Genomic DNA, 14,171 nt, shown 5'->3' with positions numbered 1-14,171 from the left:
CCCTCATCTCCATGATCCACACCCATCAGCTGCTCCACATCTCGTCTTGCTTCACCTTCCGCCGTACAAATGGTAATAAAACTGTTCATTGATATGCAAATAGTTATAGACAGCCGAAGCAACTTCTTTGTAATCTAACAAAATGATCAGAGTTTGGTCTTTATTTAGGATATGTAGTTGATTCAGGTGAGCTAAGTAAGACCCTTAAGTCCCATGATAAAAGTTGATCCCTGAAAAATGTAATCAAATCAGACAACTCAAGGTGACACACTAACTTATTTAGACATTTCAAGTAAATCTCATAGTCTTCATGAGCACATTTTTTATGGTTTTGTTCTCAATAACTTCTAAGATTTAGTGTCCATCCCAAAATTAATACAAAAATCAAATGGAGGAGCGACGAATTACAAATGATAAATGAAAGAATTTGTTTTCCCATTAAGAAAAACCTGATTATTAAATAGATTATTTCACAATTTCTTAAGGCCCTCACTAACTTTTTTTTAATTGGATATACAAATCCTTTTGCATATTACTTTACCAGAGAAACATAAATTCATGAATTCCTTTATAACCATCTGTAAGGCTTTCTAAGGACTGCAGTTGTTCTCATTATTTTAAGTCGTTTTCTGTCTGTCTTGTCTTGATGTAGTTTTGTGCAGAACTACATAACTCTAACTGTGCTTTGGCCTTGCTCGTTATTCCTATCTTCCGTTTGACTTGTTGCTTACGTGGATTGGTCTCTTTCCTGTCGGGTAGTAAAGGTGTGTGTGAGTAATAACACAGACACGTGGCAGGCCCCTATTTGCTTTTTGTGTTCATAAATTCGTCATCTCCTGGCTAGATATAGAAAAGGTGAACATGTTTGACAGGTGTTTGCAAGTTTCCAGCAGTGTAGATACAAAGTGCAACTGTATGAGTTGTAATTCCTAACCTTGGAGGCATACAATTCCAAGGTATTAAACTATTTCCGAACCGGTTCTCCACTCACTAAGTAAGAGATCTGCTACTGCCTGTGTGGCTGCCAATGCTAAACGATTGTAGTCATACCTGTCATTCCTGTGCAACACTCATTCATTCAGAAGCTCAGCTGCACTCTGACCGTGATCTATAGGCGCTTTACTTTCCCCCGTACTTTTCCCGTTCAGTTCCGGTAATTCCTGGAATTTTGCGTTCACACCAAAAAGAGAACTTAGTTCATGAGAACTTTTACCCCCTTTTTAGTGCCTGCTAGAGAGGTGGGGAGAAAAAAGTTCCAATTTCTGATTGGCTGGGCGAATTGCAAAACACGCCCCGTAAAACTGGGAAAAGTTTTTTGAAGCCACCATTGTATTTGCCGGCATTAGCATTATTAGCATTAGGATTAGCCCCGTGCACCAACGGAGAGAGAATAACTTATGGCAACACAAAAAAAACATGGGAGCGGTGGAGATGAGGAGGTGTCTGTATTCTGGCGATTTACTCGGAAGGCTTCAGTAGAAGCTGCTGGGAGTCCAAGCAGCTTCTACTGAAGCCAGTCTCTAACTCCGGGGACTTCCGGCCGGGGACTTCGGGCGGCAGTATAAGCCGTGAAGTTGTTTGCGGCCTGACAGTAAACCCGTAGAAGGGACGTCAGCGGCTTCATTTGCGTAGTGGGAACTTTATTTTCCTGTGTGAACGCGATCTGCTCTTTAGTTCCATGGGTTGTACTAAGTGCTGGGAACTAAGTACGGCAGAGTACTTGGTGTGAAAGCGGCTATTATCTTGTGACCAATCGACATCCGATCTGCTGCATCCTGTTTTCTCTTCCTCGTCTTACTAAATATGCTGATTCCATCTCTGTAGTTTTGACTTGCAACTGACGAAACAAGCGCACATGCTGAGTGGGTTGTGTCAGATCTGTGTGCTGAGTTTGGCTCTCCAAAAGCGAACACATTTGCGAATTTGCTGGTTGGATTTTGTGGGAAATCCTTGTGCTCTATGAACACAAAAGAAGCATAGCAAATGTGTTTATGCATGAGATAAAGATCTTAGGTTCTAATAAAACTTTATTTCCTGTCTTTTTTAATTGGATATTTTAGATTAACTGCATTCATTTGGGTCAGTTTAAAGACACAACGATAAAGACAAAATCCCACATACGTGTGGTAGGTTGTGGTGATACTGAATGAGACTTGTTGCTTACAGAGAACAGATGTTTCCCATACCACATATTTTACTATAATCTGCCATCTCCCTTTTTTGTCTGGTTACAGCTCTTCCTTTCAGTTCTGCACTGATAAGGTTGTAGTAAGACATGCTCTGTTGCAGATCTCGGTTTGTTGTACTGTTGCACAAGAAAGTTACAGTTCTGTTAAAGTGAATATCTAATGCTCAGAAGCTTAAAACATGATCATTCTTCTCTTCATGTAAAAGCTCAACATTCAGTTGGAAAGTTGCTATAAACCTCAAAGACAGGCACATAAAACCATCTATAGTGACACTGTTTCCAAGTATTGACATTTCTTGTCACTTGCAGGTTATTCTTTTGGAATAGCTCCTTAATAATTCAGATTTTTTTAATTTTGTATCCTATCAATGTACTTACAGAGGTAGTAGGGGTTGTTTTTATGCACTTTATGGGGATTGGCTTTCATCTAGTGTCCCCAGTCTCTTCCTGGTGATTAGCTTCTCATTCTTCTGCTCTGAAACTGGACCTCTGGGCAGTGGATTATGTGAAAGGTGAAAGCATGGGGTAACCCTAACCTGCCTCCACTTATACTGTCACTGCTATTGCTAGAGCGAGCTTCAGTGCAACAACACAGCTTTCTTTCAATAACTGAAGAAGCTACAATCTTAATAACCAGGTTGTACCGAAGACTAACAATCATTAACTTCCAGTCTTCCTTGTTTTTACATTCTTTGCACCACACTACTGTATTTGCCTTGACTCCACCCCCCCCCNATGGGAGGGGGGGGCAGGAGCTCCAACAAGCCGTTTAGGACAGAGTGAATACACATACGATACAGAGATGCTGTATGAGAAACCAATGAGATTTTGGAAAATTGCACAATATAAATCTATTTTAGTATACCTCAACAGTGGAATTACAATCAGTAGAAATGGCCATGACATGGGACCTTTAAGTAAGGAGTAATAGAGTGCTAGAGGAACGAGTCCTAAAACCAGGAAAAGGGTTAGCATTTCCGTCAATTAATAATTGTAATAGGTTTTTTGTGTTAGATGCCAGAATTGATCTTTATTTTGAGATTCTCACATTTCGTTCCACTATATAACCCTGACAGTATCGCCTCCAATTGTACATTTCAAACTTTTAAATCTCTTAAAAGCAGGCAGTTGCTAACAATTGGCTAAATTAGACGACAAAGGTTACTGGGGATATTAAGCGGCATCATGCCAAACACAGAAACTCAGCTACTCACTAGTCCGCTTTCAAAGCCTAAGCAAAAAAGTTCAAATTGAGTTGGCTCCATTCACAAAAATGTGAATTCTTTGTCTCACATGACATAAAACTGAATATGTTTAAGTATCAGAAGGACCACAAAAACACTTATTTTTCAAAATGGTCTGACATGTTGTCGATTAAATTATTAAATGACAAAAAATATGTTATATTAAGGGATGTGTTGATGTGCTCCACTGTAGGGCAGATACTTATAAATACTATTTATATAAAAAAATGTGGAATGGGTCATCTGTAGTTACAGCCCTAACTCATTATTGTAACGTTTTATGCCAATACAAAATAATCACATGGCCTATTCATAGCTTTAATGAAAGAATGCTTTGTGAGTGCAAAGAGAAATAAATTCATTTAAGTCAATCTGTGTTTTTGCCATTCTGCCTTGTCATTTTAGGTTGTTGTTGTTATACATACATTTGACTTCTGCTGTCCTTTGGTATGCAAAGAGGAAAGGGATGTTAAGGAAACTGTAAGTGTGACTGCGGCAAGAAAAAAGGAAAGTTGATCTTAAGACACTCAGCTGTTGCTTAACCTTCCTCTCCTGTGTTCACGCTACAGGAAGGATATGAAACGTTCGTACAATCAAAAAGCGATCTCACGGTCACTATTTCAACACAGAAGGTGTTTTGTAAACTCGGTGTGATTATATAAAGCAATTCAGCTTAAATTAGGTTTAACAATTCCCAGCCCTCAACAATGGGACCCTGGCATTTCACACGCTGTGACTTTGTTTCCATTATGATATAAAACCACAAACAGCCTGTGATTGGTTAGACCTCCACGCTGTCTTACCTTTAAGTAGGGCTCTTGTTGCTAGGCGATTACAAAGGTGATGTCAACCATAATGTGTCACCTCGCTGCTCAACAAGAAGTCCCAGTCAGCACGTCAAATGAGCAAAAAAATGAAGTTTGAAAACAGAAATCTCAGTAATCCAGTGAAAACAAAACCAGATAAATCCGTTTCAGTTCAGTTAAACACATCCCCCAAAGCATGGCTCCATGTATCTCCTCAATTCTTCAAAGAGAACAAAAAGTGTCAGCAGAAATCTCCACAGGACCTCAGAGTGAGACGGCCCCCGGGGTTTTTACAAAGCTAACCAATGCACCCGTCTCTTCAATACTACATATAAATAGCTCAGGGAGGCACAGCAGCTTCAAGGGAGAGCATTCATCCAGAGATTTCCTGAAACACTAGCTCGGACCGGCTGGCAGCCAAACTGGTTCATGGGAATGCCGGTGAGCGTATGGGAGNGAGCCTCGCAACGTCCCGACCAATCAGAGCACAGTGGGCTCACAGGGAGGCGGGGGGCGGAGCTCCAACAAGCCGTTTAGGACAGAGAGTGAATACACAATGTGTATTCACTCTCTGTCCTAAACGGCTTGTTGGAGCTCCGCCCCCCGCCTCCCTGTGAGCCCACTGTGCTCTGATTGGTCGGGACGTTGCGAGGCTCGCTGCTCAGTGAGCTGGTTTACTGGTGTGGATTCCGGGTCGGCGATACAGCGAGAACAAGCTAAACTCATCCTGAGCACACACAAACAATCACAGCCGAAGTAAAAACAATAAGTGTGGCTTGACATTGAGTAAGAAAAAGGTTTATAAAGGCTGTGAGAATGGGTCTGCGGAGAGCATTTCTCCGCCATCCCAACTCGTCTATTACCAACCAGGGAGCTCTATGCAAGTCAATGGGACTCCCTGTTAATGTACGCTAAAGGTCCTGGTGTGTGAGGAGCTCCGCGGATTGGTCCATTTTGGTTCCGGGAACCCCATGACGTCATGCGGTTCCTGGAAGAAACAAAAGAAAAATGAGAAATCTCCAACGAGGCGTTCTGGGGCAGCATAGACAGGTCTTTTTCTGTGTTAGAGTTTTACTCGCTACAGGGTGTACTTTGAGGGTTTGTGACTCTGCAGACTGTTTACATGCATAAAAACCTTCATAACACACAAGGGGACGGGTAATAACCGGAAAAGCATGACATGGGACCTTTAATGTAAACCTCCCTGCACTTGCTCACAATGGAAGCCTCCATCTTTAGAGCTCGCCTTGAAACACAGTCACCCCTGTGACCTGGCACAATGGATTCTCCCATTCAGGCAGGGCTCACTGATCTCCCCTAGTAACCAAGCAGGACCGGCCTTGTGTGCTCGCCTTTCCCTAGTGTGTGTGAGTGTGATGACATCATCAGCTCTAACAGTCAGCTGCTGCAGTGGAGGGAGAGCGAGAGAGAACAGGGAGGGGGAGGGAGAGAGGACACACACTGTTCGACTCAAACACACACACAGCCCCGCTTGTCTTCCTCTGGTAAACATGGCAGCGGCGGCAGCAGCGACTTACACACAGTGCGTAGTGAAGCCTAGCTTAGCTTAGCTTAGCCTCGTCTCAGCTGTCAACATGGAGGAGGAGGACGCGGGGGCCGACCCCTATTTGCCCTACGATGGGGGAGGGGACACCATCCCCCTGCAGGAGATCCCTAAAAAAAGAGGTACGCCACGTCCCCTCTTGTGTTATTTTTTTGGCCTCCTTTTCTCACGCTGCTGAGATGTGAAGCCGCTCTCCTTCTTCTCGTCCAGTGAGTGTATGCAGCCATATGGCAGGCAGACACGGTGCAGGTTGAGCAAAACCGTTTTCTGCTGTTGGTGAAGCATGGAAACCAGAGTGTGTTTGCCATTAACTGCATGAGGGAAAAACAGCCACCTGCCCGCTTCGTTCACCATCCACCCCTCTGTTGATGATCAACCAGCAGTGTGTGTGCAGGTCAGCCCGAGATAATGAGATAAAGGAGTTGAGTCAGTGTGAAGGCTTGGGCCTGTAAGCAGCAGCAGCGACTAAAGGCAACATCATGGGCATCCATTTTAACTTCCCGCACACAGAGCCACAGTTTGTCTTAAACATAATATTAACTGGATGTTTGGAGATGTAGATAAGATGTTGCTCAATGTTTCTGCAGCGAGACGACACCTGTTGGTCACTTTACATCACATCACACTTTACAGTCCTCAGGGTGAAGCCATGCAGGGAAATCGTGGTTTCTTGCTCTGCACCCTTGTTTTTCTTTCCCATGCTGCCTTTAGGGAGTTTATCTTGCAGTTGCCTGTGCGTGTGTGCGTTGGTTCCTCCAGGCCTTGTTAGATTTTTACGGTGAGCGAGCAGAGACAAAAGGCCTCTAGTGCGTTTAGGACTGTTTACATTCACTTTGTGCAAAAGGACGTCCTTACATCCAAGCTTTTATTTCCTCTCTCTTTGCAGCCACAGTTTCACAATCTTCAGTCCATCTCTTTCCATTATGTCAGCCCCTTTACTGTAGAGGCATCTTCTGGCATTTATAATTAATATCCTTTTAAGTTTATTTGCCAAATTCCTGATAAAGTAACCTGTAAAACTGGACATACTGTTTCTACTATTATTGCAAAAAAAAATAAGCAATTTGGTAGCTCTATGGTCATTCACCTTACACAATGTGTCCTTGTCCCAACTATCCTGAATCAACACATCATATGTAAACACACATTTAAAAAAGGGGCCTTTCGGACTTTGATCCAGTTATCAGCACACCCTTTCGTGTGACTTCAGGGAATCCACCGGTCTAATCGTCTGGCTGCCGTCTTAGCCTGTATGGAGGTTGTCGGGGTCAGTTTATGATGCCGGTCACATGACGGCTGAGCAGACTAACCCTACTCCGACCTGGCCGATCCAGGTTGTCCTAGCCAGCCGCCTCTAAACCTCTCTGATCTGTTTTACTCAGCAGTAGTAGAGTAGGGCTATTATATTACACAAGAATGCAGCGCTTGTTGGACTGGAAACCTGGGATTTCTCCTCTCATTACACACAGAAACCTCTGAACACACCTGATGCTAATTTCCACTCTCAATGATCACAGGAAGGCCATGTCAGATTCATTCAGAGAAAAGGGATTATTGACAGGCAGTAGGTGCACTGACGCAGCTCTTAACTGATGCAGGCCGAACAGAGTTGCAGCGTCACTGAAGTAATGCACAAGGGAGAGAAACTGAAGCCTTATTTCTTATGTGTATCTTTTGTCTATGTGGCCACTGAACCGTTGGAGCGTGATGCTGCCACTGTGTTCATATCATCAGATGCAGCTCCTTTAGTGTTTTTCTGTGGCATCACCCTTGCTTGAATACACAGTCTGGATTCGACTGATGAATGCCAGTAGTGCAGCATCATCAGTCGTCTGATTGATCATAAGCCACATTCATTCTGTTTCTACATGTTGCTAATTTACTTCAGTGAGGAGTTGCAGTCTTTTATTTATCCCAAATTAGGAAATTATTCTGCTGTGTTGTTTGCAGTTTTAGTTGCACTTGCACGTGTCTTCAAAACAAACCATTATTAATTTGCCAAGAAACATTAAGCATTCAGTTTGTAGCACCAACATGTTCATTGCTGGGCAGTGAGAGTAAATGCTGCAGACATCTCTTTGAACCATATTTGTGTTTGTGGTCAGTATTTCCGCCACTACGGTGTTTCTAGTGGGCCCTGAAGTGGGTCTGCTTGTTGTTTTATGAAAAGCCTGTATTGTTTTTTGACCCAGGTAAAATAAATGCACTGTTCTGGGAATGTTGTAACATGAGCACAATCCAAGACAATCACTTAAAGGTGTACCAAGAAGACCACGAAGTCATAACCGTGACCATCTTGTTAAATGGGTAATTTGAAGAGCGTTGACAGAAATCAATATAAAGTGCTATGTCCTTAGTATGCACGTCTCACATTTCCCAAATCGTGAAGGTCTTGGCTTTATTTTGACTGAAAAAGGCTTGTGCTTACAATGCAGAAGTACAAACTGATGACTCGTGTATATAGTAACCACGTAAACATTTCCTTTAAAACATTTGGTAAGGGAATCACACACAGCTCTCCTGTTTTTATTTTGGCCCTCAGGTGTCTATAGTCGGTCTGTTGATAGGTTCAGAAAAGGTCAACTTTAATCTTTAAAAGAACAGATGTCCATATCAGAGTCATCTCACACACACACACCACACACACCAACACACACACACACACACACACACACACACACACACACACACACACACACACACACACACACACACACACACACACACTCTTTCCCTGCACAGTTCAGACTGTAGCCGTCACTCTGAAATCAAAATGGAGAATGATAGAAACAGTCTTTCCCTGCCAACATGACTCTCACTGCTGCTGACTCCACAACAGTAGCTCACTTCCCTCTTTCTCCTCTCTGAACACCACATGTATCGCCCGGTCAGAAGAAATAAACACTTGGCCATTTTGGCTCTGCTTCTTACAGAAAATCTCCCCAAAGGGTTTATGATTTCTTTCCCTCTCACATCCCTTCAAACATCGAAGGCAGTGATATGAGCTAATAATCCTCACTTTCTTTCAAAGGTGGTATCATGGCCCACATTGGTACTGTGGAAAACTGGATTTATCTGCTGGTTATGTCTCACTTATCGAGGATTAAAAATAAGTTATATTCGCAACTGACAATAATTCAATGCGCCTGATTCTCACTACTTATATATTTTCAGCCTGATGTGGATTAATGTTTTAAAACATTGAGATGTGTTTCCGCCAAGGAGGTTTTGTTTTCACTTGGGTGAGTTTGTCTGTTTCTTACTAGGTTTACGGAAAGACTACTGGCAAGATTGTAGTTAAACTTGTTGGAGGGATCGAGCTTTAGCCAATCATTCTGGAGTGAATCCGAATAATAGGGTTATTCAATTTTTGCGAGGTACCATATTTGGCTTAGGAGGTCTGTGCTCTCCATCTGCCTTTTATAGTTGTATGAGAATACCTTGGTTTAGTTATAGCAGCTGCAGTGTTGTAATGCTTATAAAGGATGCAGATTTGTCAATGCCATTTTAGGGTCTGTTTTATGGCTTTGCTGAGAGGCCTCTGAGGTTTGTAATGTAGATCACAGAGGCTATGAATGAGGCCTTGTTTTAAACTAATGACCCTGCCCCAGTTGACGTTTTGCTCAGCAGATTAAAAATGTATTGTGGACTGGAATGTGTGCGTCCCACAATATTTAGTATTATCCATTGTGTGTCATTGGATTGGCATTGCTCTCGCCCACATTTCAGCATTCACACCCTTACTTTTAGCAGCCACTGTACAATTTCTAAGACTGGTTGCCTCCTTTGTTCAGTGCTTCACAGAGTCTATATTTCACATTTACTGTAAAAACACAGTAATTACACCCATTGACATATTGATCAATCTGATATGATACACAGACAGGATGAACCAGTTGAACTTGTGATTCCGATATTGTCTAACCATTGCCCTTTGCCTCCCTTTCGTCCGCGTCAAACACTGTGCTGCCTTTGTGTCGCAGACGAAGAAGTCTCCCATTTTTTGCGTCATCACGAGCGGGCGTATCAGGCATTTCAAAATGTCAGAGTAGGGTTCTCCCTAATAAATACCTACACTTTGTGTGAGATTATACATATGTGGCAGTGCATTTCTTATATTAATGAGATGGCCCTCTTATATAACTTGCTAGGTTATTAGGATGATAATTAAGGACATTATAAAGACTTGTGTTTTTTATATGAAACCAGGAGAGCCAGTTGGCAGCAATGAAAATCCTTTAGAGAGAGAGAGAGAGATTATTAAGAACATTTCTTATAATAAACTAATACACAAATATCGGCATACATCTTCTAAACAGCAGTGGACAACGTTTGCTTTGTATTTTTTGTTGTTAAATAATTAATATATGCTGTAACTAGTCATTCTCATATAAAAGTCATTACTGTACAGACTGTACTTGGTTATTAAGCATACAGGCACATTGTCTGTGAAGGCCAATAATATCAGATCAAATGTAATGAGACTGCCAGAATGTCAGTAGTTAAAGTTTTTACACTTAAAAAGGACTGTCGTTTTTAGGGCTTCACGAAAAAGCCCCCTGTTAGACATAAAACTAATGTCATTATGTAAACCAGGTCTTGCATAAAGAGCTTATAGTAGAAGATGCAGAAGACTTTTTGAAACCAATCTTTGTAAAACATAAAAGACAACTAGAGCAGTAAAAAATGAAAAGTACGAGCAGCTCTATTCCCCTCAGAAGTTCCAGTGTAGGTGTGTATACATTTGCATGAAAGATGACCTCCAGGTAACTGCAGAGTTTACTCATTCAAATGTTCCAGCTTTGCAGATAAACCTCCACTCTGTTTATTGCTTTTGTTGAGGTGATGGAGTGCAGGGTTCCCTCAGGGTAGCTGTGTCATTAACTCTCCGTGATGACTGTGTTTAGCTCTGCAGTGTTTCTGATGGGCTGGATAATCGAGGAGATGCAGCTCTAATGTGCAGCAGGCAGTGCTGTGATGGATATCGTTTCTTTTCTGGAGCATAAGGATTAAATGAACAGCAAAGCAGCTTGGACAAAATAGCACATCACAAGCTTTTCCTTTTGATTTGGTACTTGCTTCATACAGGTTCAAGAGACTGGACTTGACTTGCTAACCAGATATATATATTTTTTTTTTTCTGATATAACATGCTTCTTTCAGAATAAAACATCTCAAAGTTTTAAAGCCCTTATGTACAGAGTTGAATGGTGAATTCTTATACTTCACTTTCTCTCTTCTTCAGGGTCTAACTACGTCATGTCTAACGGGGGCGGGGCACCCAGCAGCACCACCCACCTGTTGGACTTCCTAGAGGAGCCAATCCCTGGTGTGGGGACCTACGACGACTTCCACACCATCGACTGGGTCCGAGAGAAGTGCAAGGACCGCGAGAGGCACCGGAAGGTGAGGAGACTGGAGCTAGCTAAAAATAAAACTATTTAAAAAAACGTTTTAAAGTCTCAAAACGCTTCAAACACGCTAGAATTTTGAGCACTTTTCATATAAACAACTGAATGCAACACTAACATGTCTTCCTGAAAACGGTATTGTTATCCCTGTACTTCAACAATATTGTGTTTCTATGAAGGTAAGCTTTTTATTTAGCTTTCAAGTGTGGCAGTTTGTAACAACTATACAAACGTTTGATTTGTGCCACGGTTAGAGAACACATTTAAAAACGACTTTACTTTATAATATAACCCTGCCTTTAAGCAGTCCAATAAGCGCATTTACTAAAGGATACTGCAGCTAGTCTTAAAACATGACTAGAATATCAAAGGGATTTCACTGCTCAGACTGAGTGTTAATAGAAAGCTAAATTGATACAGCACTCACAAGCATCCTCATAGATGAGCCTATTTTCATTTATGTAACCTGCTTAGCTGTTGTCAGCGAAAATTGCTATGCCGCACAGGAAGTGATGTTTAACACACTTCCTGTGTTGCAAAAATGAGTTTTGATGACATAACAGAACAACTGGGTAATAAGAATCAGCGTTTTTTAGCCTAGATGGCTGAAACTATATCAACAAGATCTCCAAATTAAATCTTAAAAAAAAAGATAATGCCAAATAAATGTATGATCTTCTGTTTCAAAACCGTTAATATTTCCACAACTTTTTTGATATTGCAACAATCTTGTTTGACTTAAACAAGTCTCATGTTCCTCCTAGTAGCTTTAAACGACCTCTCACAGTCTTCATTAGCATAAAGTTTAAACTCATGAATGAACCGGAGTGGAGGGAGACACAATAGACTGTCGGCTTCCTGCCCTTTATCTGCGGTCAGCGATACTACCTCTCTGTAAAAACTTTTATGCAAATATTGATACAGCACTTCAGCCCGCTTTCCAGAAGTGATTTAGTGCAGGATAACTCTGAGAATTTGAATGATGACACAAACTGGCTTACATGAATTCATTGTTTTATTGAAGCATAAAACCCCGGCACGAGAGTAGATAATTGAACCGCTTATCATGATGTTGTAGTCATAAACCTTTGACATACTTGCATTACTGCCAGTTTAAGTCAATTTGTTTAAAGGGGCCCTTATTATGCTCACTGTGGACTCGCCGGAGCCTCGCAGCGGGGGTAGTACGCAGACTACTGTCCCGCAGCTGCTGCCTCTCTGTTGGACTCCGGTACTGCACATTACTCACGGGACGTTTCTCTGTGAAAAATGTGCGGCTTTTCAGAAAACATCCGGGGCTTGAGCCCAAGTAGCCACCCCCTAGCTCCGCCACTGTACAGAAGTAAAAAAAGGAGTCCAATGGAGGCGTTTCAGGCAGGGGGGGGAGAGTGTGTGGGAGAGACACTTCCTTCCGAGGGAACACAGAGATGTCAGCATTTGCATAAAAACCTATATAATGCCTTGTCTTTTATGCTGCTGCAACGCAAACATTTCCCAAATTGGGATCAATAAAGTGCATCTTATATTATCTTTATAACACGCTACAGGAAAGAGAAGACCCCAACAAGTATAATTATTATCATTGTGTTTTTAGATCAACAGTAAGAAAAAGGATTCGGCATGGGAGTTCACAAAGAGCCTGTACGACGCCTGGTCCGGGTGGCTGGTGGTGACGCTCACTGGCTTGGCCTCAGGTAGCACTAATGCACACACACACACACACACTATACACACAATACGCACACACACAAACACACACGGCTGTATCTCCTCTGCTGATGACTCTCACATGCTTTGCCTCAGGCAGCTCTCTTGGTCGCTCTCCATCTTTTGCTGTCATTTAACCACAAACACAAGCATTCTCGTTCCCCTGCATGAGCCTCAGCAGACACGTTAATCTACACAAAGTATTGGGTACCACTTTACAATAAGACTACCCTTATAACGGATTCATAAAGGGTTATGAATTAGGTTATGAATTAGTAAACACTCTATTAATCATTAAGAACCATTTATAAACCAGTTCTAACATAGTTTTCATACGTCAACACAGGCTCACTATTTGGCAAGATGACTAAGCCTTTCCTGGCATCTCTTTATGACCATTTATTTATGAGTTACTAACATTTATAGTTGCCAAAAGGGAGCCTTATTGTAAAGTGTGAAACAAATCACCATGTAGTAATGAGTTACTACCATTTCTAATGAGGCTTAGCAGTACAGATACATGTGGGCTCACTATTTGGCAAGCAACCGGTCACAGTTGCCCTGTTTATCTCATGTCTTATAAAAGCTTATTAATGATTTATGAAGTGTTCACAACCTGATTAATAAATAAATTACAAACTAGTCGTAAAAAAGGGTAGTCTTATTGTAAAGTGGTACCAAGTATTTAAACCTCTATGATCATCACCTTGTGGAGTAGATTCTGTCAAATGTATTTAAGATCCAGGTTAAAAATGAAGGGAAAAGTGCAAAATATGCCACAGTTTATTAATTAATCGTATTTTAATCTCGATTACGATTTTGGCTTGCAATAGATTACGAAAACAACGTAATAGAAATAAAACGATTATTATTATTTTTTTGTTTTTCAGTTGAATTATACTCAAAGTTCAGGGTAATCAACTGTTAAAAACATAATGTCCACATTTTTTTTTTAAATAAATGGATGTTTTCAAAGTAAATTGATAATCGTTTTTAATAATCGTGATATCAATTATTGACCAAAATAATCATGATTATGATTTTTGCCATAATCGCACAGCCCTACTACACAGTGGATTTTGCTGCATCAACTATGGGAACAGATAAGAGACAAACAATTACTTTAAAAACACAATATATCTGGGATAAATAAGAACTCCCACAATCCTATAGGTTCCTGGGGCCTCATGTATAACGCCGTGCGTAGGATTGACTTGGGAAGGTTGCTTACGTAGTAGAAATCCGAAAAAT

At 41.4% G+C, this 14,171-nt stretch overlaps 1 protein-coding gene across 1 annotated transcript in view; it reads left to right on the top strand.

Annotated features, from left to right (window-relative positions):
- The window catches only part of LOC104954548 (H(+)/Cl(-) exchange transporter 3-like), a 39,460-nt gene that overhangs the window by 6,080 nt on the left and 19,209 nt on the right, over positions 1-14,171 (top strand). The window contains 2 exon segments of the mRNA XM_010781671.1: positions 11,048-11,208; positions 12,808-12,907. Coding sequence (XP_010779973.1) covers positions 11,048-11,208; positions 12,808-12,907 — 261 coding nt within the window.

This window comes from Notothenia coriiceps, unplaced genomic scaffold, assembly GCF_000735185.1.
Source record: "Notothenia coriiceps isolate Sejong01 unplaced genomic scaffold, NC01 NC01_scaffold00023520, whole genome shotgun sequence".
NCBI classification, from domain to species: domain Eukaryota; kingdom Metazoa; phylum Chordata; class Actinopteri; order Perciformes; family Nototheniidae; genus Notothenia; species Notothenia coriiceps.
The sequence above is the reverse complement of the archived record's forward strand: the minus strand, read 5'-3'. Positions and strand labels throughout refer to the sequence as shown.